General features: G+C 37.1%; 1 protein-coding gene across 2 annotated transcripts in view; it reads left to right on the top strand.

Moving 5' to 3' along the window:
* The window catches only part of LOC115209616, a 348,899-nt gene that overhangs the window by 126,343 nt on the left and 198,303 nt on the right, over positions 1–24,253 (top strand). For both annotated transcript variants that reach the window (XM_036501478.1, XM_036501479.1), the window contains exons 3-6: positions 13,840–13,963; positions 17,606–17,852; positions 19,053–19,125; positions 23,356–23,496. In XM_036501478.1, coding sequence (XP_036357371.1) covers positions 13,840–13,963; positions 17,606–17,852; positions 19,053–19,125; positions 23,356–23,496 — 585 coding nt within the window. The remainder of the gene's footprint in view (positions 1–13,839; positions 13,964–17,605; positions 17,853–19,052; positions 19,126–23,355; positions 23,497–24,253) is intronic.

Below are 24,253 nucleotides of genomic sequence, written 5' to 3'. Positions count from 1 at the left end.
AATACTCTGAAAATTTGATTAAAATTACATGTTTCCTGATGAGAACAATCATTATCTTCTTGATTAATTTTTATTGAAATTGAAAATAAAGCTCCAGGGCAAATCTTAGATTTTTACTAATTAAAATTCATTATATATTGACTGTAATGGGGAATAGGTCTAAACTTTAACTGTGTGGTGACCATTCTGGGTATGTTCCAGTCTTATTAAGCCTCCTCAGTAGTCAAATGCACTAGCGTCCACTTCTCATAAGTTTTCTGATATATCAGATATAGGTGCAGGTGAGGTAGTTTGGTTAAGAAGCTTGCTTGCCAACCAGCTAGTTCTAGGTTCAGTCCCACTGTATGACACCTTGGGCAAGTGTCTTCTAGTATAGCCCTGTAAGTGGATTTCATAGATGAAAGCTGAAATAAGCCTTTTGTTTGTGTGTGTGTGTCTGTGTGTATATGTTAGTGCCTCCTTGTCTTGATATTACATGATTGCTGTAAATGAGTCTCACCATCATACAAGCAGTGTCTTTTTTTATCAGTCTTGTATGCAAACATGTCCAGCCTTGAGGAGATATTACCACACTTGGAAACAAATTAGGGTTAATGACAGGAAGAGCATCCAACTACAGAAAATCTGTCAGAACAAGTTCCATCTGACTCATGCAGGCATGGAAAAGTGGATATTAGAATGGTGGTATACTCCTGAATGTTTTCTTCCCCTAGTCATTCTTCCAAGTTATAACACCCTTAAGTGTTCATTCATAAAAGTCCTATACACATCTTTAATCATTCTAAGATCTACAGTAAAAGCTAGACTCTACTTGACTGAAGAGGTTCACTAAGTCTGAAACATGTTTAGAGTTGTCACTGCACTTCTAAAGTTTGGACTTCCTCCCTACTGCATTCTATATTTAATTAATTTTTATTAATTAAAACTTCAGTGTTGTCTTCCATGCTTTTTTCCCCCCCTTTTTTTAAACTCCTAAATAGATAATGGTTGTTCTCATTAACAATGGTATGATACCAGTTAATTAAAATTTCTTTCTTTACGACATAGAATATATTTGTATTTGCTTTACTAAAGAACAGGAAAATAACTTCTGTTTGATTCTGCATGGCTTTTATGTTTCTTATACTACTTACACTTCTGCCACATGTGTGTGCATGTGCACGTATGTGTGTGTGTGTGTGTGCATGTGTGCGTGCATGTGCACGTATGTGTGTGTATTTCTTGTAATACTTGCACCACCTGCCATACCTCTGTGTATGTATTTCTTGTACTACATACACCTCCTTATTTCTTTATTACCCACAAGGGGCTAAACATAGAGGGGACAAACAAGGACAGACAAATGGATTAAGTCGATTACATCGACCCCAGTGCATAAGTGGTACTTAATTTATCAACCCTGAAAAGATGAAAAGCAAAGTCGACCTTGGTGGAATTTGAACTCAGAACACAGCGGCAGACGAAATACCGCTAAGCATTTCACCTGGCATGCTAACGTTTCTGCCAGCTCTCCACCTACATACACCTCCTGCCATACCTGTGTGTGTGTATTTCTTGTAATACTTACACCTCTGCCATACCTTGCACGCACGTGTGTGTGTGTGTGTATTACATGCACACATGCATGTATAGATACATATATTGCATAGGCACAGCTGCTTGATAAGAAGTTTGCTTCTCAAGTACATGGTTTTAGGTTCAGTCCCACTACATGGCACCTTGGGCAAGTGTCTTCTTCTATCCCCACCAGGTTGACTAAAGCTTTGTGAGTGGAAAATCTGTGTGTGTGTGAGAGATTGTCTCCTTGCCTTGACATCTCACATTAGTTGTAAACAAGTGTCACCAGTATGTAAGTGGTGGTGTTTGTTTTTAATCTTCTGTGAAAAGATGTTTCATCATATGGAAATATTACATTACTTAGAAACAAGTAAGGCTTGAGCACAGGAAGGTTATCCAGCTGTAGAAAATCCATTTCAACAAATTCCATTTGACCCATGCAAGCATGGAAAATTGAACGTTTGTAATTGTGTACATTTTATTAACATATCTGTCAATATATATATATATATATAATTATTAATAATAGTAGGGAATATAAAATTCCAAACTTACAGGGAAAAATTCTCTTTAGCAATTCTAAATCAAATTTCACAAAATATAGTATATGTATATAATTAAGAGAAATAACCTCTATTAAGTAATTGGCACCTGTGCGGGTGGCACGTAAAAAGCACCCACTACACTCACGGAGTGGTTGGCGTTAGGAAGGGCATCCAGCCGTAGAAACACTGCCAGATTTGACTGGGCCTGATGAAGCTTTGTGGCTTCACAGACCCCAGTAGAACCGTCCAACCCATGCTAGCATGGAAAACGGATGCTAAACGATGATGATGATATATATATATATCCACCTTAACATGGAAGCCTTATTAGAACACCAAATATTGCATCATTATTAGACTTGAGAGATCCTCTCATATAAGTGCTTGGTGCATATAAGCACACATATAGATCATAGCAGATGAGAATTGTCTGTTATGGGCACTGGAATTCCTGTATCGTGTGATTTTAGCCTATCAGACCTCATCAGTGGGAAGCACTGGTCACTACATGCCACAATATATAGAACATCAGCATCTTTACAGACACTGATACTGCAATTAGCCCGCACACACACACACACACACACACACACACACCACACACACACACAAATGTGTGTGTCTGTGTGTGTTGTTGTAGTACCTAAAGACAATGATGATGATGATTTACATGCATGCACACACACACACACACATATATACACACACATATATATATACATACATACATACATAGTGTCACATAAGTTATAAACCCAATGGTATTTTAATATGTTTTATCTGTAGCTTTTAAATAAATATAACGAATTATATTAATTTAAATAGAATTGATATTGCTGTAGGAGTGCCATATGTAAAAACTCTATTTATCGTGTGTGTGAGTGTGCGTGTGTGTGGTATGTGTGCATGTTAGATCATGCATTTCATGTCCCTGCACTGAAAAAACAAAAACACAAAAAGATACGTTGATATAGCTGTTTAACTCCACTTAGGTGCCACAGTATTTCTTTGCACTTATTAACCGAGACTTTTCAGTGATCACAAGATATTATGTTTATCACAAGGACATTAAATCTTTTCACTTACTTCAAAGCAAGGGAGCAGTGTAATGATGATGGTGTGGAGGGAGTGCTCTTGCACTTCCTTTCAACATCAATGAATCTAAAAAAAAAAAAAAAGAAACAAAAACAAAACAAAAAATTGAATATCAAAATCCATGAAAATGTTGGTTAAAATATGTAGTTTGCTGACCCAGACTTGGGTCACAAAGAACTTAACCTTCTGGTTCCAGCTAAGGGTCTTTGGCACTGAATGTGTCTATGAACTTACTCCACTCTTTATCTCTATCTCTCCTCTCTCTCTCCCTCCCTCTCTCATCAGTGTTATGTGACATTTATATTACCTACCTAAATATGTCGCCAATGATTCTCAGTCACCTCTTATCACTACTTGTCTATTCTTTAGAGAATCTCTTGAAATCTCTTGTCACCAACGACTGTAAGGGCTGGGGGTGGGGTGATTGCATTGGTAATAGTTGTAGTGGGGTCAGGTGAAGGGATAAAAGAAAAACAACAGTAACAGTAAAAAACAAAAAACAACCAATCAGAACTACTATAAAGTCCTTTTCCTCCTACCAGACCCTTGCCAGACCCCCTTGAATGTCCTTAATCAGAAATCCAGAGACAGCTTCCTTTTGACACATTGTTCCTACATAGGTATTAGCAGTGTGTGTGTGTGTTAGAGAGAGAGAGAAAGAAAGATCCTTGCTAGGTACAGCAACACTTATGCATAGACCCACACATATGTATCCAAACACAAACACACAGGTGTGTGTGTGTGTGTATATATATTATATATATATATATATATTATATATATATATATATATATATGTATACATTATTCAAATATCTCTCTACATACACATATAGATAGATATTTCAATAAAACTGTATACCATTATTGAGTGCTATCTCCTTTCATTTATAAGCTGCAACATATATATATATATATATAATATATATATATATATATATATATATATATATATATACTAGCCCATACTCTCTCTCTCTCTCTCACACACACACAAATACCATGGTGTTCAACATAGCCCTCCAGTTAATTTGAGTTAACAAAACTGTCCAGCCCTTAGAGAGGTTGGATGTTAAATGATGATGACAATATATTAATGTTGTCAGGTATTTTATTTGCATCTTTCTAAAGTAAACAACAAAATTTTATTATTATCTTTGTTATCATCATCATCACCACAAAAGTTCAAATTCATTACCTCCTTCACAACTGTATAATTTAATTTAATTTTGGGTTTACTGAAGTTCCAGCATTTCTCTCCCTTGGCCTTTGTGAGAAGAGATTTCATTAACGCTAATGAATTTTCTTCTCATTACTGCTATAATTTCAAATGATCAAAAAATAATTTTCAATTTAACACTTCAAGTGCAATAGCCTGTATTTAGTTATATGAATCTCTATGCTTGCATGCGTTTATGTATGTGTGTGTGTGTGTGTGTGTCTGTCTGTCTGTCTGTCTCTGTCTGTCTGTCTCTCTCTCTCTCTCTCCCCTCCTACTAAATGAAATCCCTTTGTAAATAACAAGATAGCATGAAAACCAATGAAGCTACAGAGAGGAAATGAACCATTCACCTCTCACTTACTGAGTAAACCTGATACCAGTGATTGTTCTCTAAGCACTGTGTTGTTATTCTTTTTACATTGCATACAGGTCAGTATTTCTTATATTAAAATTCATAGCCCAACATATATATATATATATTATCATCATCATCATCATTTTAATGTCTGATCTGCATGCTGGCATGGGTTGGACAGTTTGCCCAGGCTGGCATGCTGGAAGGCTGCACCAGAATCCAGTTTGACTTGTCATGGTTTTCTACAGCTGGATGCCCTTCCTAACACCAATCACTCTGAGAGTGTAATGGGTGCTTTTATATGTCACTGGCACATTTGCATAACACCGGTGTGGTTTTATGTGCCATCAGCACAGGTGCCAATTTGCGTGACACTGATATCTGCCATGACTGCGATTTTGCTCACCTTGATGCTAGGTTTATCTTCTATTATGTGTGTAGCTTCTGTAATTTGTCTAAGCGTTGCATCTGTTCTATGTGTGGACAAGATTTTAACTTCTATGCTGTTAAGTGAGCCCCCATGTTCCTACTCGGCGTGCTGGTACAGAACTGATGAGCTCTTCTCTTCCTTAAGTTCCTTCCAACCTCCAATGTTCAATTACATGCTCTCCTATGCTCCGTGCCATTTCCCCTACATACATCGTTGTCTTGTTACTTCATCGTCCCTCTGTACATCAATGGCAGACCTCATCAGAGTAATGCGAAATGTGTCCCGCATGTGCGACCTGACAGAGTTAAAGAGACACATACAACAGATAGACAAAGAGGGATAGATAGATAACCTTCTGCCATTTGATGCCAAGGATTTTCCGGAGGCAGCATAGGTGAAAGATATTTAGGCGACACTCTTGGCATATGTATGGCATCCAAGTCTCACTTCCATACAGTAGAGTGCTAAGTACACATGCCTAGTAAATCTTCATTCATTATTGTAGTCTTGGTCAGCTTATTGTTGTCTCATGACTGTTTGGAGAGTTGGGCCATCACAGCAGCTGCTTTGCCAATGCGTATATTGAGCTCAGCTTCAAGGGATAGGTTGTAGGTGACGGTAGAGCCAAGATAGGTAAACTTCTCCACCTCCTGTAGTCAATATACTTAATACGCACACATAAAAATACACAGTTCTTATTCATCTCTTGATGCCTAATTGATTACACATAGTAAGAAATCCAAATAATGATTTAGTAAATCAATAACTTTTTATGAATAAATAGACCCTGAATGGTCTTTCTTTTCTTTGTTGTACAATAGTTTTATTGAAATCCATTGTAGCAATGCAATGTTAGAATTTGGTTGATCTGGGGCTGTGGTATAAGACACTTCCTTAAGGTGTTATGCAATGAAACTGAACTCATACCACACAATTGAAAAGAAAGCTTCTTAGTTATACAACCACTCCTGTCTTTTCATTTCTTTAAAAAAAAATTTGGCCAGCCAGCCTTCAACCTCTCCATTTTGCAGCATACAACTCTTTCCATTTTTGACATTTTTTTGTAAAAATGTTTTCAATAAGTGCACCTGAGCACTATACATAATAATTTCATTATTATCTTTTTTTTAAGGCAGTGAGCTGGCGGAACTGTTAGCATGCCGGGTGGAATGCTTAGCAGTATTTCATCTGCCGCTACATTCTGAGTTCAAATTCTGCTAAGGTTAACTTTGCCTTTCATCCTTTTAGGATCGATGAAATAAGTACCAGTTATGTACTGGGTCGATGTAATTGACTAACCCCTTCTCCTCAAATTTCAGGCTATGTATATATATATATATATATGTATGTGTGTATATATATATATATATGTATGTGTGTATATATATATATGTATGTGTGTATATATATATATGTATGTGTGTATATATATGTATGTGTGTGTATATATATATATATATATATATGTATGTGTGTATATATATATTATATGTATGTGTGTATTATATATATATATGTATGTGTATAATATATATATATGTATGTGTGTATATATATATATGTGTGTATATATATGTATGTATATATATATATATATGTATGTGTGTATATATATATATGTATGTGTATATATTATATGTATGTGTATATATATATTATGTGTATATATATATGTATGTTGTGTATATATATATGTATGTGTGTATATATATATATATATATGTATGTGTGTGTATATATATATGTATGTGTGTATATATATATATATATATGTATGTGTGTATATATGTATGTATGTATATATGTGTTTGTATATATATATATATCTTCATATTGATTTCTATCATGTGATGATGTGAGCATGTTCTATGCCTATAGAACTTTTAAATAATGTGAAGGTGACTCAGCTTATTGTGTAACACGTGTAACTCCAACTAAATGTGTTGAGTGCTACTTTCTTTTGTTCATTCACCTACTCATGTGTGCGTGCGCATATTTGTTTATAAATGTATATGTGTGTGTGTGCGCATTAATTTTAGAGCTGACTACCATCATATTTCAGAGCATCAAAATTCAATCATTCCATAGCACTGTTCTTACTCAAGAACTTAGAAGGGAAATCTTCGATAGATTTTCTGTTAATCATGAGACTTGCTGAATATTCCAGATTCTAATCTAAAAATTTTACTATCTTGTTTATTTACTCACTTCTTTCTATTTTTACATAAATTTAATAGGTGGAGTTTATGATGTTGCCATTGTAGGAAATAGCTTTATGACACACATGCAAAAACCACGTATGTGTGTGTGTGTGTGTGTGTGTGTACATACACATCTTTTATCTTTTACTTGTTTCACTAATTTGACTGCAGCAATACTGGGTACTGCCTTAAAGACTTTTAGTCAAATGACTTGACCTCAGTATTTCATTTTTAAAAGCCTGGAACTTATTCTATCAATATCTTTTGTTGAACTGCTAAGTAACAGGGATCTAAACACACCAACACCAGTTGTCAAGCGGTGGAGTGGGGGGCAGACACAACCACACACAAACACATATAGATACATACACACACACACACATATAACGACAGGCTTTTTTCAATTTCTTATTTCTTTACTGCCCACAAGGGGCTAAATATAGAGGGGGCAAACAAGAACAGACAGACAGATTGTCGATTATATCGACCCCAGTGCATAACTGGTACCTATTTAATCGACCCCGAAAGGATAAAAGGCAAAGTCGACTTCAGCGGAATTTGAACTCAGAACATAGCGTCAGATGAAATACCGCTAATCGTTTCACCCGGCATGCTAACATTTCTGCCAACTCGCCACCTTTATGCTTCTTTCAGTTTCTGCCTACCAAATCCTTTTGCAAGGCTTTGATCAGCCTGAGGCTATAGTAGCAGACACTTGCCCAAGGTGTCATGCAACAGGACTGAACTCAGAACCACACAGCGATGCCTGTGCCTATGATATACACATATACTCAGACATATATGTATATACATTTGTGTGCATGCATATGCATGTATGTATGTATGTGTTTATATATGTATATGTGTGTATATGGGTGTTTATATGTGTGTATGTGTGTGCATGTATGTGTGTATATATGCTTATATATGTGTATACATGCTTATGTATATTATATGCTTTTCACGCTAAGAGTTGCTGAAGCATGGAACAAACTGCCAACATCAGTTGTTAGTTGTCGGAGCACTGCATCCTTCAAAACTTCCATGCTTCCTGAGATTCACCAACACTACACTTGATTTTCTCCCCTCTATATACATGCAAGCATGTATCTGACTTATACACTGTTCACTTCCCAGACATTTGTACATTACTGCATATACTTTATATGCACTTTCTGACAAGTTGTGGTGCACCTGAGCACTGTATACAATAATTTCATCATTATTATTATTATTATTATTATGGAAAGCGGACGTTAAACGATGATGATGATGATGATTATTATTATTATTATTATATAAATGTGCATGTATGTAACATTGCCTAATAAAAAAATCAAGAAAGAGTTAATTGAAAAAAGGAAAGAAAAAAAACTAGGAAATTAGGCTTTCACATTGTACAGTTGAAAAAACCATGTTGAATTTAGTAAGTGAATTATATCTGCGCTGGCGTTTAACTCCCATTTTCTGTAATAAAAAGCAGATTAGTGACACTTCTTTTCAGGAGTGTATGTTTTTTGTGGTTGGTTTCTTTACTTGTTTATAACAAATGAATTGAAAAAGTGGATATTAGTATCACACTGTGAAGGCCAGTAAGGGTTATTAGTTTGACTCGGATTACATTTGCGGTGATTGCCTTAATTTTAAGTGTCATTAATAACACAACATTTAGATATGATGCTAGTCTATGGGAAATACACCACGTACTGGTATGTAAACCTAGACAACAAAATTAACTGTCGTATTTACTGACACAGTGATATACCTGTTTATAGTTGAATATGAAATTCTAACCTAAAAGCTGATAGTCTAACATCTAATTCACTCCTTGTAAAACATTTCTTTCCTTTCTTGTTTTGGTTCAATGCTTTTTTTTTGTGACTGATTCCAACACTATATACGTAACTAGGCAGGTGGTTTTTCTATCTGTATTTATGTAGGTGCATGGATAATAGAAACATGTGAAAAGAAGACTGGAGGTGAGAACAAAGAACAAATATTTCTCGGCAAGTGGTTAATAGAAAAGAGAATAGACACTGCATGATTATTGCAGCTAGAGTTGCTTCTGGCTAGATGTGGTAACTGCCTGAATAACATGAAATTCCATAAAAAGACAACGTGTGTTACACTATGGACCAATAGAATCCTAACAGTCATTGGAAACACATTCCAGTGGTACCATTCATGCCATTGGAGCATATGATGCTAAAAACATCATCATCATCATCATTGTTCGATCGTGGTCGAGATAATGGAATTTACTATGTTACGCTATACCTCACAGTCCATCATAGCATTACGGAGGTCCTGTTGCTGGATGCCTGTATCCCTGAAGATTACATCAGGGTAGGAGAGTGTGCACCTTCTGGTATAGCGAGCAGATGGCTTCCAGAGGAGAAGAGTAGAAATTACCTCGTTTTCAGCTCTACAACAATGTCCAGCAAACTGGACTCTTCTATCTTTCACAAGAGATGATACACGTGGTAATTTCCAATATATTTGTACTTTGGTTGGATGACGCTTCCACTAGAGATTTTGAGCTCTCATAAGGAGAAACATCATCATATCATTGTCATTGTTGTTGTTTTAACAGCTACTTTTCTATAGTTGCATCGGTCAAACAAGATTCATCAAGACAGATTTTCTATATATGGATGCGTTTGCTCTTCCATTTGCCAACTTCTGCTTGTTTCTAAGTAAAGCAAGGTAACAATTACCTCTAGTCTAGGCATATTTTCATTGCAGATTGCAAATAAACATCACTACTTATTTGATGATGTTTGTTGACGATTAGTATGGAATGTCAACACACACACACACACACACACACACACACATATAATGGAAAGCAAGGTTTACGATATTGGAAGAATATCGCCTTCTCCCATTATATCTTGTTCTTTGTGTAGTTCAGGCTCCAGCAGGCAAAGAGAGAAGACTTCAAGTACAAATGCAATTTACAACTGGTTTATTTACAAGTTTTACAGGATAGATGAAGTGTGCTGCTCTCAGCAACCATCTTTAGCTGTGTAACAATAACAACAACCATAACAATGGTGGTGTGGTGGTGGCGGTGGCAGTGGTGGTTGGCACTCTTGTTGATTTCAGCACATGAGTGTTTGAAATAATGGATTGAAAATTTAAAAAAATAGAGCAAAAAAAGAAGGATGCATGAATGGAGTTTGAGTCCAGGAATGGATTTTGCTATGAAATCACAATGGGGACATTGATGATTTTGATCTTGCCTTGGATTGGGCAAATGCATTTGTTGGTTGCAGGATATAATTCTTTTATTGTTCTGTTTCTTAATAATGGTTTCAAATTTTGGCACAAGGCCAGCAAGTTCATGGTGTGGGGTTAATCGAGTACATTGACCCCAGTGTTCACTTGGTACTCATTTTAACAACCCCTGAAAGGACAAGTTGACCTTGATGGAACTTGAACTTAGAATGTAAAATCAGACAAAATGCCATTAAGCATTTTGTCCCATGTGCTAATGATTCTGCCCACTCAATGCCTTTCATCATCATCAGCATCATTGTTTAATGTCTGCTTTCCATGCTAGCATGGGTTGGACGATTTGACTGAGGTCTGGCAAACCAGATGGCTGCACCATGCTCCAATCTGATCTAGCAGAGTTTCTACAGCTGGATACCCTTCCTAACGCCAACCACTCCATGAGTGTAATGGGTGCTTTTACGTGCCACCGACATGAGAGCCAGTCAGGCGGTACTGGTTACAGGCACTCTCAAATGGTGCTTTTTATGTGCCACCTGCACAGGAGTCAGTTCAGCGGCACTGGCAATGACCTCGCTCGAATGTTTTTTCACGTGCCACCAGCACAAGTGCTAGTAAGGCGACGCAGGTAATGATCACGCTCGAATGGTGTTTTTATCGTGCCATCGGCAAGGACGCCAGCTTTTTACTCCGGCAACGATCAGACTTGTATGGTACTCTTAGCGCTCCACAAGCACAGATGCCAGGCAACAAATTTGATTTCAATTTTGATTTGTGGTTTGCATGTCTTTCTACTTATTAGGACTTTGATTTTAGCTAGGTTAATAATAATAATAATAATAATAATAATAAAATAATAATAATAATCCTTTCTACTAAAGGCATAATGCCTGAAATTTTGGACTAATTGATCACATTGACCTCAGTGTTTCACTGATAGTTAATTTAATGACCCCTGAAAGCATGAAAGTTGACCTCAGCAGAATTTGAACTCAGAACACAGCAGCAGATGAAATACCTCTAAGCATTTCGCCTGGCGTGTTTAACAATTCTGCCAGTTCGCCACCTTCTTAATAATAAAGATAATAATAATCATATACACCCACTCACACATTTATGTATGCATTTATATCAGGTATGTGTTAATCTGGTTAGGTAAAGCAGGTAGTAACTAATCAAGCTAAAGCTATAAACGTTAATTATTAAGCATACAAAAGGTTAATGATTGTTAATTCATTATAAAAATATTAATCCAATGTCTGAAATGGCTGTAGTTTCGATGTTAGGCAGTTTCCACTGCTTTCAAGTTCAGTGTTTATACTCGATAGAATCTCATTAAACATATGTACTCTTTATTCTTTTACTTGTTTCAGTCACTTGACTGTGGCCATGCTGGAGCACCGCCTTTAGTCGACCAAATCGACCCCAGGACTTATTCTTTGTAAGCCTAATACTTATTCTATCGGTCTCTTTTGCCAAACCGCTAAGTTACCGGGATGTAAACACACCAGCATCGGTTGTCAAGTGATGGTTGGGAGACAAGCACAGACACACAAACATACACACACACACACACACACACACACACACGATGGGCTTCTTTCAGTTTCCAACTACCAAATCCATTCACAAGGTTTTAGTTGGCCCGAGGCTATAGTAGAAGACACTTGCCCAAGGTGCCATGTAGTGAGACTGAACCCGGAACCATGTGGTTCATTAGTAAGCTACTTGCCACACAGCTACTTCTACTGTGAGTTTAGCATCATCATTATCATCATCGTATGTTTGTTTTCCATGCAGAACAAATTTGACAGTTTGATAAAAGCTGGCAAACCAGAGGACGGCACCAAGCTCTGATGTCTGTTGTGGCAGGTTTTCTATGCTTAGATGCCCATTCTAACACCAACCTTTTTACAGATACCCTGGATGATTTTTATATGGCACCAGTATCAATGATGTCAACAGAGGGATGGGGGTTTAGTATTAAAGCAGGTAACTTTGTATCAGGTGATAAAAGTTTAAAATATGACAGGAACAGGTGTCTTGCTGTTGGAGAGATAGATTCTTGCCTTTGCTGGAAAAAAAAGGAGGATGATATCTCCTTTCAGTGTCACTACATGGAAGAAAGGAGGAAGATATATGTCTGCTTCTGAGAAGCAGGTATCCAAACAATGATGAGTGTTTTTCTCATGTTTGTGCAACTTTAAGTATTGCAGATCTGAATCAATCTGTTACTTCAAATAAATACAAACTCTACAAAATGTGCTGTGTGCTTTTCTTTTGTTTCATTTGTACATCTATCTACCTGTCTGTCTGTCTGTCTATCTATCTATCTATCTACCTATTAGTGTATATGTATCTATCTAACCATTTATCTATCTATTAGTGTATATCTATCTATCTATCTATCTATCTATCTATCTATCAGTGTATATCTATCTATTTAGCTATCTAGTAAGCTATATTTATGTATCTGTCTCTATCTAGCTGTCTGTCTGTCTATATCTCTTTGTCTATATCTATTTATCTATCTATATATCTATATCATCATCATCATCATCCGTTTTCCAACTACTCCGAGAGTGTAGTGCGTGCTTTTTACGTGCCACTGGTACAGGGGCCAGTCAGGGGTACTGGCATCGACCACGTTCAGAAGGTGCTTTTACAGCTATTTTTTTCTATCTATCTGTCTGTCTGTCTGTCTATCTGTTTATCTATTTATCTATCAATCTATCTGTCTATCTATCTATCTATCTGTCTGTCTGTCTGTCTCTATCTATCTATCTCTTTGTGTATATCTTTACATATCTAGCTATTTCTATGTATGTATGTATCTATCTATCTATCAGTGTATATATATCTCTTTGTCTATATCTTTATCTGTCTGTCTATTTATCTATTTATCTATCTGCCTGCCTGTCTGCCCCCACCCCCCACCCCCACCCCATCCCGATCTGGAAGCTTCTCAACAATTCAGCCATGTCTGCACCTTTGTAAAAAATATTTTAGGTACCTAAATGCATATTAAACATGTAAAAAGTAAACATTCCAACATATTGTCAAATATCAATATGCTTCTTCTTAATATTTTTGCTGATTGTTGTTTCAAATCTTCTTATAGGATATTACTATCCTCTTTGTTTAAATTTATTATTCTGTCTAAGTATGTCTCAAGATGAATTTTATTTCCATTGTAGGAGTGTCATCATCCAATGTGTGCAGGAAGTGGCAAATCTGTGTTCTGTAAAATCTGTGATGAAACTATTCATAAGCAAGAAGGGTACCAAGGGCACCTGGTTATTGACATATTCCCTTTCAGAGGTAACTAAGCTCCTTTTATTTTTATAATTGTTGTTGCTAATTATATCTCCACTCTTTGGCTCTGCTTGAGTAAAATTATGACATACAGGTAGCTGACTCATTATTTTAATAGAATACTAGCAGTATTGCCCGGCGTTGCCTTGGGTTTGTAAGGGAAATAACTATATAAGCATTTTTAGAGAGTTACTTCCCTTATAGATGCCAATTCGGGCTTTCTTAGCCATTTCTGTTTTGGTGTCTTCAAGCCATGAAGTCGTTGTTCTAAAAGAACGCTGGTCTCCTTGACAACGCTTTACGACGTTGATTTCCTTACACTCCCTTCCCCACAGCTTCACGAGGGAGGGAAGAAGGGGGAGAAGCAAACAGGTGCAGGTGTGACCATGGACGCCAACTCCGCCGCCATCAACACACGAAAAATTATGCATTAAAATGGAATAAAAAATGATGCTAAATTATTTTTAAAATCGTAGACTCATCGTAGACGCGCGCTAATACTCAGACGGGCTCGATATGAATCACGACTATAAGATACCCGAATTTGGTGAAACTGCACCGCAAAATGTGGGAGTAGTTAGGAATCTAAATCGAAGGGGACAGACACTCACACAACTACAGTTTTATATATATAGATATACAAGGCAAGGGGGCGAGCTGGCAGAAACATTAGCACGCCAGGCAAAATGCTTAGTGGTATTTCATCTGTCCTTAAGTTCTGAGTTCAAATTCCGCCGAGGTTGACTTTGTCTTTTCATCCTTTCAGGGTCAATTAAATAAGTACCAGTTACGCACTGGGGTTGATATAATCGACTTTCTCCATCTGTCTGTCCTTGTTTGTCCTCTCTGTGTTTAGTCCCTTGTGGATAGTAAAGAAATAGGTATTCGTCTGTTTTTAAGTTCTGAGTTCAAATTCCACCGAGGTTGACTTTGTCTTTCCTTCTTTTGGGATTGATAAATTAAGTACCAGTTGCGTACTGGGGTCGATCTAATCAACTGGCCCCCTCCCCAAAAATTTTGCTCCTTGTGCCTAGAGTAGAAAAGAATATATATAAAGCACAGCTATATATTTAAAAAATTTGTTTCAGAGCCTGATAGCTTCAGGTTCACTCACAATGCATGGTCACTGTTGGATGCTGTCTTCTGTTATAGGTGCAGTTTGGCCAGTATCTTGTGAGTGAAATAAGTGAATGAAACCTGAGAGAGAAGTCTCTCTGTATGTGTGTGTGTAAGACAGTCAGGTTTTGTCTACCAGTTTCAATCTCAAGTTATAGGTATAGTGGTGGACACCAGCTGACAATACCCATCTATACTGTGGGACCAAACCTTTAATTCTATTCACACAGCCATACCTGTGCTATGTGTGTATGTGTTTATGTTTCCCCCTTGTCTTCAAATTTGAACACTGAAAACAAAGTTACTGTTCATATAGACAACATTATTCTTTTACAATCTGGGTTTATGTGATGGTGCCACATAAAAAGTACTGGTGATGGTGCCACGTAAAAAGCACTGGTGACGGTGCCATGTACAAGGCACTGGTGATGGTGCCATGTAAAAAGCAATGGTAATAGTGCCACATAAAAAGCACTGGTGATGGTGCCACATAAAAAGCACTGGTGATGGTGCCACATAAAAAGCAATGGTAATAGTGCCACATAAAAAGCACTGGTGATGGTGCCACATAAAAAGCACTGGTGATGGTGCCACATAAAAAGCACTGGTTATGGTGCCACATAAAAAGCACTGGTTATGGTGCCACATAAAAAGCACTGGTGATGATGCCACATAAAAAGCACTGGTGATGATGCCACATACAAAGTACTGGTGATGGTGCCACATAAAAAGTACTAGTGATGGTGCCACATAAAAAAATATATTTTTAAAATATATGTAATTAGGATAAAGTCGTTATTTAATGACTTATCAGTGACCAGCATACTAAAATACCATAATGGTTAATTTATATTAAAATTACAATAAGGGTGTTGAATAATTACAACACCAGTCTGCTAGAGGTAGATCCCAAATGGTCTAGGAACCACTTTGATAATTACTCCACTTCACAAGGTTATAAGTGAGGAAAATAGACAGCGAGGATTTATAAAATAATTTGGATAGTACCATATCTATAGATTTCATGGTTTGAGTTATTAAAAACTCTTTCCGATCAATAACTCAAACTGTGAAATGTATAGATACGGTACTATCCAATTTATAAATCCTCGTTATCAATTTTCCTCACTTGCAGCCTTGTGGCATGGAATAATAATTTAAGTGGTTCCTAGAGTATTTGGGGTCTACTTCTAGCAGACTGGCGTTGTAATTATTCAATTCCCTTATTGTAATTTTTTAAAATATAATTTATCCAGAGTTACATTATCCAGTGTGTCTTTTTGAATGGTAGAGTATGATTGTTTGATTTGAGGGAACTTTGTCTGATATTTCTCCTAACTAAAATGAATACTTAGAGATTGTTTTAGTGATACAGATTTAAAATATGCTATTCGAAAAATTTGAATTTTCAGACCCCCACCAAAAAAAGAAATAAATTTAAAGAATTTTTTTTATATTAGTATAAATACAGCCAGTCACTTGTGAGCACTGCATATTTAAGCCATCCTCACACAGTGATTATGGCTTAGAAATATACCTCATGCTTTCACTAATTGTTTCAGGTGCTTATGTAGTCATGAACAAACATAGATACCCTCTTGGCTCCCTCAGTATTCATCCAGTAGTACAACCAAGATACTACTAGAGATGGTGGGGGGGAGAAAGCAGTGTGAAATGAAGTGCCTTTCTCAAAAACACAATGCACTGCCTGGTTCAAGAACTGAACCCCAGTTCTTTTATTCATAAGTTTATAATCATCATCATCATCATCATCATTTAACGTCCGCTTTCCATGCTAGCACAGGTTGGACGATTTGACTGAGGTCTGGCAAACCAGATGGCTGCACCAGGCTCCAATCTGATCTGGCAGAGTTTCTACAGCTGGATGCCCTTCCTGACGCCAACCACTCCAAGAGTGTAGTGGGTGCTTTTATGTGCCACTGACACGAGGGCCAGTCAGGCTGTACTGGCAACGGCCATGCTCAAATGGTGCTTTTTATGTGCCACCTGCACAGGAGCCAGTCCAGTGGCACTGGCAACGAACTCGCTCAAATATTTTTTCACGTGCCACCAGTACAAGTGCCAGTAAGGCGATGCAGGTAACGATCATGCTCGAATGGTGCTTTTTACGTGCCACCAGCACGGAAGCCAGTTTGTTGCTCTGGCAACGATCACACTTGGATTGTACTCTTAGCGCTCCACTAGCACGGATGCCAGTCATCGAATTTGATTTCAATTTCAATTTCACTTGCCTCAACAGGTCTTCATAAGTAGAGTTTAGTGTCCAATGAAGGAAAGGTACGCATAAGTGTGCTGGTTACACCCCTGGCATAGGCCACAAGGTTATGGTCTCACTTGGCTTGCTGAGTCTTCTCAAGCACAGTATATTTCCTAAGGTCCTGGTCACTAGTCATTGCCTTGGTGAGACCCAATGTAACAATTAGGCAATATGTTATTATTCTGTAGTAGTAGTAGTTGTACACTTTTTTATGGCTCTGAGTTAATGGACTTTTAATTGTGTTTCTTTTCAAGGTAGTTTCAAGAGCGGTTTTGAAACTGAAGTCCAGTTCGCACGTGATCAGAACGCAAGTGATGAAGAACAAATGCTGGAAGTGGTATTTCCGGAACCAGAACCAGACAATGTAGAATATGGACCAACACCAGAACCAGCACCAGAACCAGAACCAGCACCAGAACCAGAACCAGACTATACACGTAATGAATCTCCAGTGTTTGATGAAACTACTCCTCGCTTTGTGAAACATAATGCAGCAACACGGTAACTACTTCTATTTTTACTGCTAAGGTCCTTGCTTATATGAGCTAGCTAGTTGCTTATCCTCTCCATGCCCACTCCTCCATTCCAAACACTGCACTGAACACATCAACTATTCCTTCCTCACCAGGACTGTTACTTTCTAGAACTTACCAATCCCTTGTACATGGTGATCTCACTGACTATGAAGGCACTCAACATCAAACTTATCAATCTTACCAGTCTCAGAGAGCCTTCAAGGATCCTCTGAGATTATCACTGAGAGCCTACAGAGGCTATCTGAGACATGAGCCCTGTCTCCTCCTTTTGATTAATTTATTAAAATAGAAATGTTTTTAGTTTCTCATTCAGTTCCTTCCTCAAAATAATATTGAAGTATCTCAACATTTTTCTTAATCACTATTGAAATTTTAGATTTTTTAAATAAAGCAGTCATTTACATTCATGTACGTCTTAAGTATGTCAGAAAAGCTACATTCTTATTAAGATGGAACTTATTCTGGTTACTATGGTTTATTTTTATGTTGTGTGTGTCAAATAGATTAAGAGAACACTGCTCTTCTCACAATGGGACAATAGTCCATCACAAAGTTAACTCAGCTATTACTGGAACTCCTTTTCAGTTAGGTGGACTGGAGCAATGTGAAATAACAGTACTTTGCTCCAGTATACAATGCACTACCTTGTCCAGAAATTGAAACCATGATTATACAATCAGGAGTCCAACACTCTTACCATTAGCCCAAAATTCCTATTTTGTTTTGCACACATTAACTTGTGTAGGTTGAACTATGTAAAATGTTAGAGAAATAAACCTAACTGTTTCTTGCAATACATACATCTAAAACAAAATTTTATTTCAGGGTCCCTTAAAATATTATTGTGGATCCCCAATTTACTATCTTGTTGTGTGGACCCTCAAAAATCTTATGAAGACCCTCAGGGATCATATGGATCCTGGTTGATAACCACTGGTTTAAAGTGTTCTTAATTAAAGTCTTCAAAATTTCAAACATCAGTGAAAGCTGTTTTGCAGAATTCTTCATTTTTTTAAAAACTAAATTGTAATAAAAGCAGTGTATTTCAAACACAAATATCATAACAAAAAGGTTAATCCCAAACTCTTCTGCTATTTCATTTCTTTCTGTTAATTAATATTTATAATTTCTCGCAATTAAAATTTAGATTTCATCAATGTTTCAGGTTGTCTGCTACTATGTCAAAACGGCTGAAACGCAAAGATGCTGTCAAAAGAAGACCCAGTATGGATGTTCAAGTAAGCATCATATACAGATTGTAAAATATCTTGATGTATACATGTGTTCTCTCACAGAATCTGTTATACCAACAAACACACATCCTCATACATCTGAGCACACGTGCATAAACATAGTCACACACATACATACACACACAACATACATACTCTCTCTTTCTCTCTCCCTTCCCTTTTCACATATATTTGTACTCACATGCCTGTAACTACATGAAATTAGAACCAAAATTATCCAAGAGACAAACAGGCAAACCTATAGTAGAGAGGGTCTATCACTGAAGACATGGCAAATGGCAATGAAAGGGCTTTGACAAAAGTAACTGGCTGACTGATTAACCAAATGATTTAAATAATAATCAATTAGATAGTTGGTTAAATTGTTAACCAATCAACGAATAATAAAGAAGTGGAATAGAACCAGTGCATGTGTTTATTATTGGCATAATGACCCTCCCAAGATACAGCAAAATATCTTAGGATATTTTACATGATAGTTTCCTCACCATATTATCATCATCATAAAACCTAATGACATGAAAAAAAAGAGTTTTTCAGAAATGCCTTTTGCGCAAATAACATAGTTAAGTCCTGGCTAATATATTTGTTTTACTTCATCAAAATTATTTTTTTATTATCAAAATTACACCCTTAATGAAAAGAAAGTCTTTAGTATTAAGGCAATTTTTGTCAAATACGGCAAGGGAGATAAACTAAAAGTAATGGAGGTTGCACAATGGATTGATAGCTACATTGGATATCTATTGTATCAATTTATCTGCTTTGTGTGTTTTTTTTATATTTCATATTCAGTAAACATTGTCCTTGTCATTTATCCAGGCTCAATAAAGTAATTATCAACAACAATCCCAAACCAGGCGAGATGGTGTGAGGGCAGTTGCTATGGTATTGAGATATATCTGGCCAACCCCGTTAACAGGGACAAAACCCAGATTTAAAACACTGGATGATGATGATGAATTCAAAATCAATTTTGCTCATGTCCACATTCAAAATGTAGCCATAAAAAATATTTACAGAAGAAGAAAAAAAGTGATGGTTTGTTGCCAACTTAATGTGGCAGTCCCAGGAAAGGGAAGAATGCTGTGGCTATTTAGCCCCAAGAAACACCGTTTATAGTTGGCTACGTGACAGAAGCGTCCTGTGTCCTTAAGTTTTCAAACAGGGGAGTTCTTAGGGAGATTCAGCATGACATCCTGAATGTGGCAAGGCTGGCCTACTGAATTACAGGTACAAGTCTTTTTTGCCAACTGAGTGTACTGGAGTAACTTGAAATAAAGTGTCTTGCTCAAGAACACAACATGGTGCTGGGAATTGAACCCTCGACCTTACTCTAACAACTAAGCCATGCAACTTCACACAGTATAGGAACTGCTAATCTAGTGAGGCATCAACCAGCTGTCATTTCATTGTATAAATGTAAACTGCATTCAGTGCAGGCATGGCTGTGCAGTTAAGAAGTTCACTTTCTAATCATGCAGTATCTGGTTCAGTCCCACTGCATGGCAATGTGGGTATAAGTCTTCTGTTATAGCCCCAGGCTGACCAAATCCATTTAGTGCATGGAAACTGAATGAAGTTCATGTGTGTGTATGTGTGTGCTTTTTTGACATTGCATATTGGTTGTAGAGAAGTGTCACCATCGTACAAGTTGAGTCCTTTGTTTTGTAGTCTTTAATGGAATTAGGTCCAGCCATGAAAGGGGAGGATATGATTTTACATAGGAACAGGTGAGGATTGACAACAGGAAGGGCATCCAGCTATAGAAACCTGTATCAATGAATTCTGTTTGAGTGATGCAAGCATGGAAAAGTGGCTGTGTGGTAAGAAGCTTGCTTCCCAACCACATGGTTCCAGGTTCAATTCCACTGCATGGCACCTTAGCCAAGTGTCCTCTACTGTAGCTTTGAGCTGACCAAAGCCTTGTGGGTGGATTTTGTTGACAGAAATTGAAAGAAGACTGTTGTGTGTGCTTTTGTATCTGTGTTTGTTCCCACCACCACCACTTGACAACCAATGTTGGTATGTTTACATCCGTTACTAAGTGCTTTGAAAAAAGAGACCGATAGAATAATTACTAGACTTAAAAAAACAAGTCCTGGGGTTGATATGTTTGACTAAAACCTTTAAGGCGGTGCCCCAGCATGGCTGAAGTAAAATGATTTAAACTAAAGATAGAGATTAAAACAATGATGATGATTGTTGTAGGTTTTGAAAGTAAGAATGAGATTAATACTGCAAGTTAATATTATGCAAATCTACTTTATCTAGTCTCTGAAATAAACTTAAATAACCTTTGAAACACCATTTGGATTATGGTTTTGCAAATTGGATTATCAAATATCTAAATTACATCTATATATAAAAACACATAATTAGAAAATTTCTTGATCTGATTAAAAGTCAATCAATGATCTTGTACTGATTCTGTTAATTAAAAACTGAAACTAGAGGGAAATACAAAGAGAAAATGCTTTAATTAACCATTTCTATTTTCTATCTTTTGTTTGTTTCAGTAATTAGACTATAGCCATGCTGAGGAACCACCTTGAAGAATTTTAACCAAGTGAATCGACCTTGGTACTTATGTGAATAGATGCCAAAATTTTGGGATAATGGCTATAGAACTAGGGGATGTTAAGAGACTCGGTTTATCCAGTGTTTATTTTCTTTCATTTATGATGATGATGATTCTATATCAAAACCAAACTGTTATATTTAATTTGTTTATCCACATAATTGCCTCCATACCTGCTCACCTCTTATAACCACTCTTTACCCTGTGGAATTGGACCCTTTTAAAGGCATCAGAGTCCGAGTTCGAATCATTTGAGTGCTACTCAGTGTTTTCTCTGGATCTCATCTGTTGACTATCTATCCATCTATATATATATATATATATAGGTGCAGGAATGACTGTGTGGTAAGTAGCTTGCCTACCAACCACATGGTTCCGGGTTCAGTCCCACTGCATGGCATCTTGGGCAAGTGTCTTCTGCTATAGCCTCTGGCTGACCAATGCCTTGTGAGTGGATTTGGTAGACGAAAGAAGCCTGTCATATATATGTATATATATATGTATGTGTGTGTATATGTTTGTGTGTGTGTGTGTTTGTCCCCCCAACATTGCTTGACAACCGATGCTGGTGTGTTTACATCCCCGTCACTTAGCGGTTCGGCAAAGGGGACCGATAGAATAAGTACTGGGCTTACAAAGAATAAATCCCGGGGTCACTTTGCTCGACTAAAGACGGTGCTCCAGCATGGCCGCAGTCAAATGACTGAAACAAGTAAAAGAGTAAAAGAGTATATATGTCTGTGTGGCAGGCTACTTTCAGTTTCCAACTGTCAAATTCACTCAAGGCTGAGTGAACAGAAGACTCTTGCCCAAAGTGCCATGCAAGGGTACTGAACCCAGAGCCATGTGGTTGTGAAACAATCTTCTCACCACACAACCACACCAGTGCCTGTCTATATTTTTCTTAATTTAGTTTGTTAATCCTTTTTGCCTATATTTCTGTTGAAATCTACTGCCTTTTTTTCAATAAATTTTTCAAGTAATAGAAAAATGAATAAAATTTGTCATTATTTTACTGGTGTTTAAAGTAAAAATTAAGGACTTTAGGTGGAAGGTTTCAATTTAGGTCCCTTTAAAACATAAAGTTTGCATCATAAACCCAAGGTTGGACTCTTAAAGGATGGTATCAAAAAGGTCAATATCTTCATTTGATTATACGCTACTCTTTTACATGTCTCAGTCATTTGACTGCAGCCATGCTGGAGCACCGCCTTTAGTCGAGCAAATCGACCCCGGGACTTATTCCTTGTAAGCCCAGTACTTATTCTATCGGTCCCTTTTGCCGAACCACTAAGTGACATAAACACACCAGCATCGGTTGTAAAGCAATGCTAGGGGGACAAACACAGACACACAAACATATATACGACAGGCTTCTTTCAGTTTCCATCTACCAAATCCACTCACAAGGCATTGGTCGGCCCAGGGCTATAGCAGAAGACACTTGCCCAAGATGCCACGCAGTGGTACTGAACCCGGAACCATGTGGTTGGTCAGCAAGCTACTTACCACACAGCCACTCCTGTGCCTGTAGCATGCGTTGTGTAGCATTTGTTTTCATCATTAACTATTTGTTGTTGTTTGCATGATTTTTATTTATTTATTTTGTCATTACCTTCTTTCTTCCATTTTAGAACCGAACCCGCAGTAAAAGTTTGTCAGCTGTGGAAATTGGAAGCCACCTACAGAACATAGAATCTAAACTGGCAGGCATCCATGTTCAGTCGATGAATGTAGATCTAACACAACAGCAGCCACAGAGTTTTATGCCTGAAGTTAGTTCTGATATTTGCTTTATCATTTTTGTTTGGGTTTCTATTTAGTTTATTTATTTATTTTGACCTGTAAACATTCTGATATATCTGTCAAAAGTAATGCTTACTTATTCACATTGTTTGGAATTAATCATGCATCATCTCTCAGTTTCGAGATTTTGATGAAGGAACTGTTAGATTTTTAGAATGATATTCTAATGTTGGTGTGAGAGGCAAGATCTGACCAGCTGGAGCATAAAACAAGTAGAATATTTTGGTCAAATATGATTGGTTTGAATGCTAAAGGTTTTATGTTAAATTCTTTCCTTTTATCATCTTACTTAAAACCTTTGCTCTTAAGTAATATGCAAAGTCTTACTTAAGAATAACTTTTCTTCCGTTACTCTTAAGAACTGAAGAGAAGTTCTCAAGACAACTTTTCTTCAGTTTTCAACTCTGGCCTGTTCTTCTCCTAGGTTTTGTTGGTGCTGAATCTTCATTAATGTTCTGAAATTTATCTTCCTTTTTAGGTAGAGTTTTTGGCCCTACACAAACTTATTTGTATCTCTGGGAAGAAGTGGTTCACATTAGTCTGGCCACCTGTCCTTTGAGCTGTCCAGTATGACAGTATGAGCATAGCTCTAGGGTTCATTGAGATACAAGCCCCTACACTGTAACAAGAACTTGACCTTTTATCATCAGTCCTTGAGACTTAGAATTTATTTTAAAATGACATAACTTAAATATATGTTGGCACTCCGTCGGTTACGACGACGAG

Source organism: Octopus sinensis, linkage group LG3 (genome assembly GCF_006345805.1).
Source record: "Octopus sinensis linkage group LG3, ASM634580v1, whole genome shotgun sequence".
In the NCBI taxonomy this organism is placed as follows: domain Eukaryota; kingdom Metazoa; phylum Mollusca; class Cephalopoda; order Octopoda; family Octopodidae; genus Octopus; species Octopus sinensis.
The sequence above is the reverse complement of the archived record's forward strand: the minus strand, read 5'-3'. Positions and strand labels throughout refer to the sequence as shown.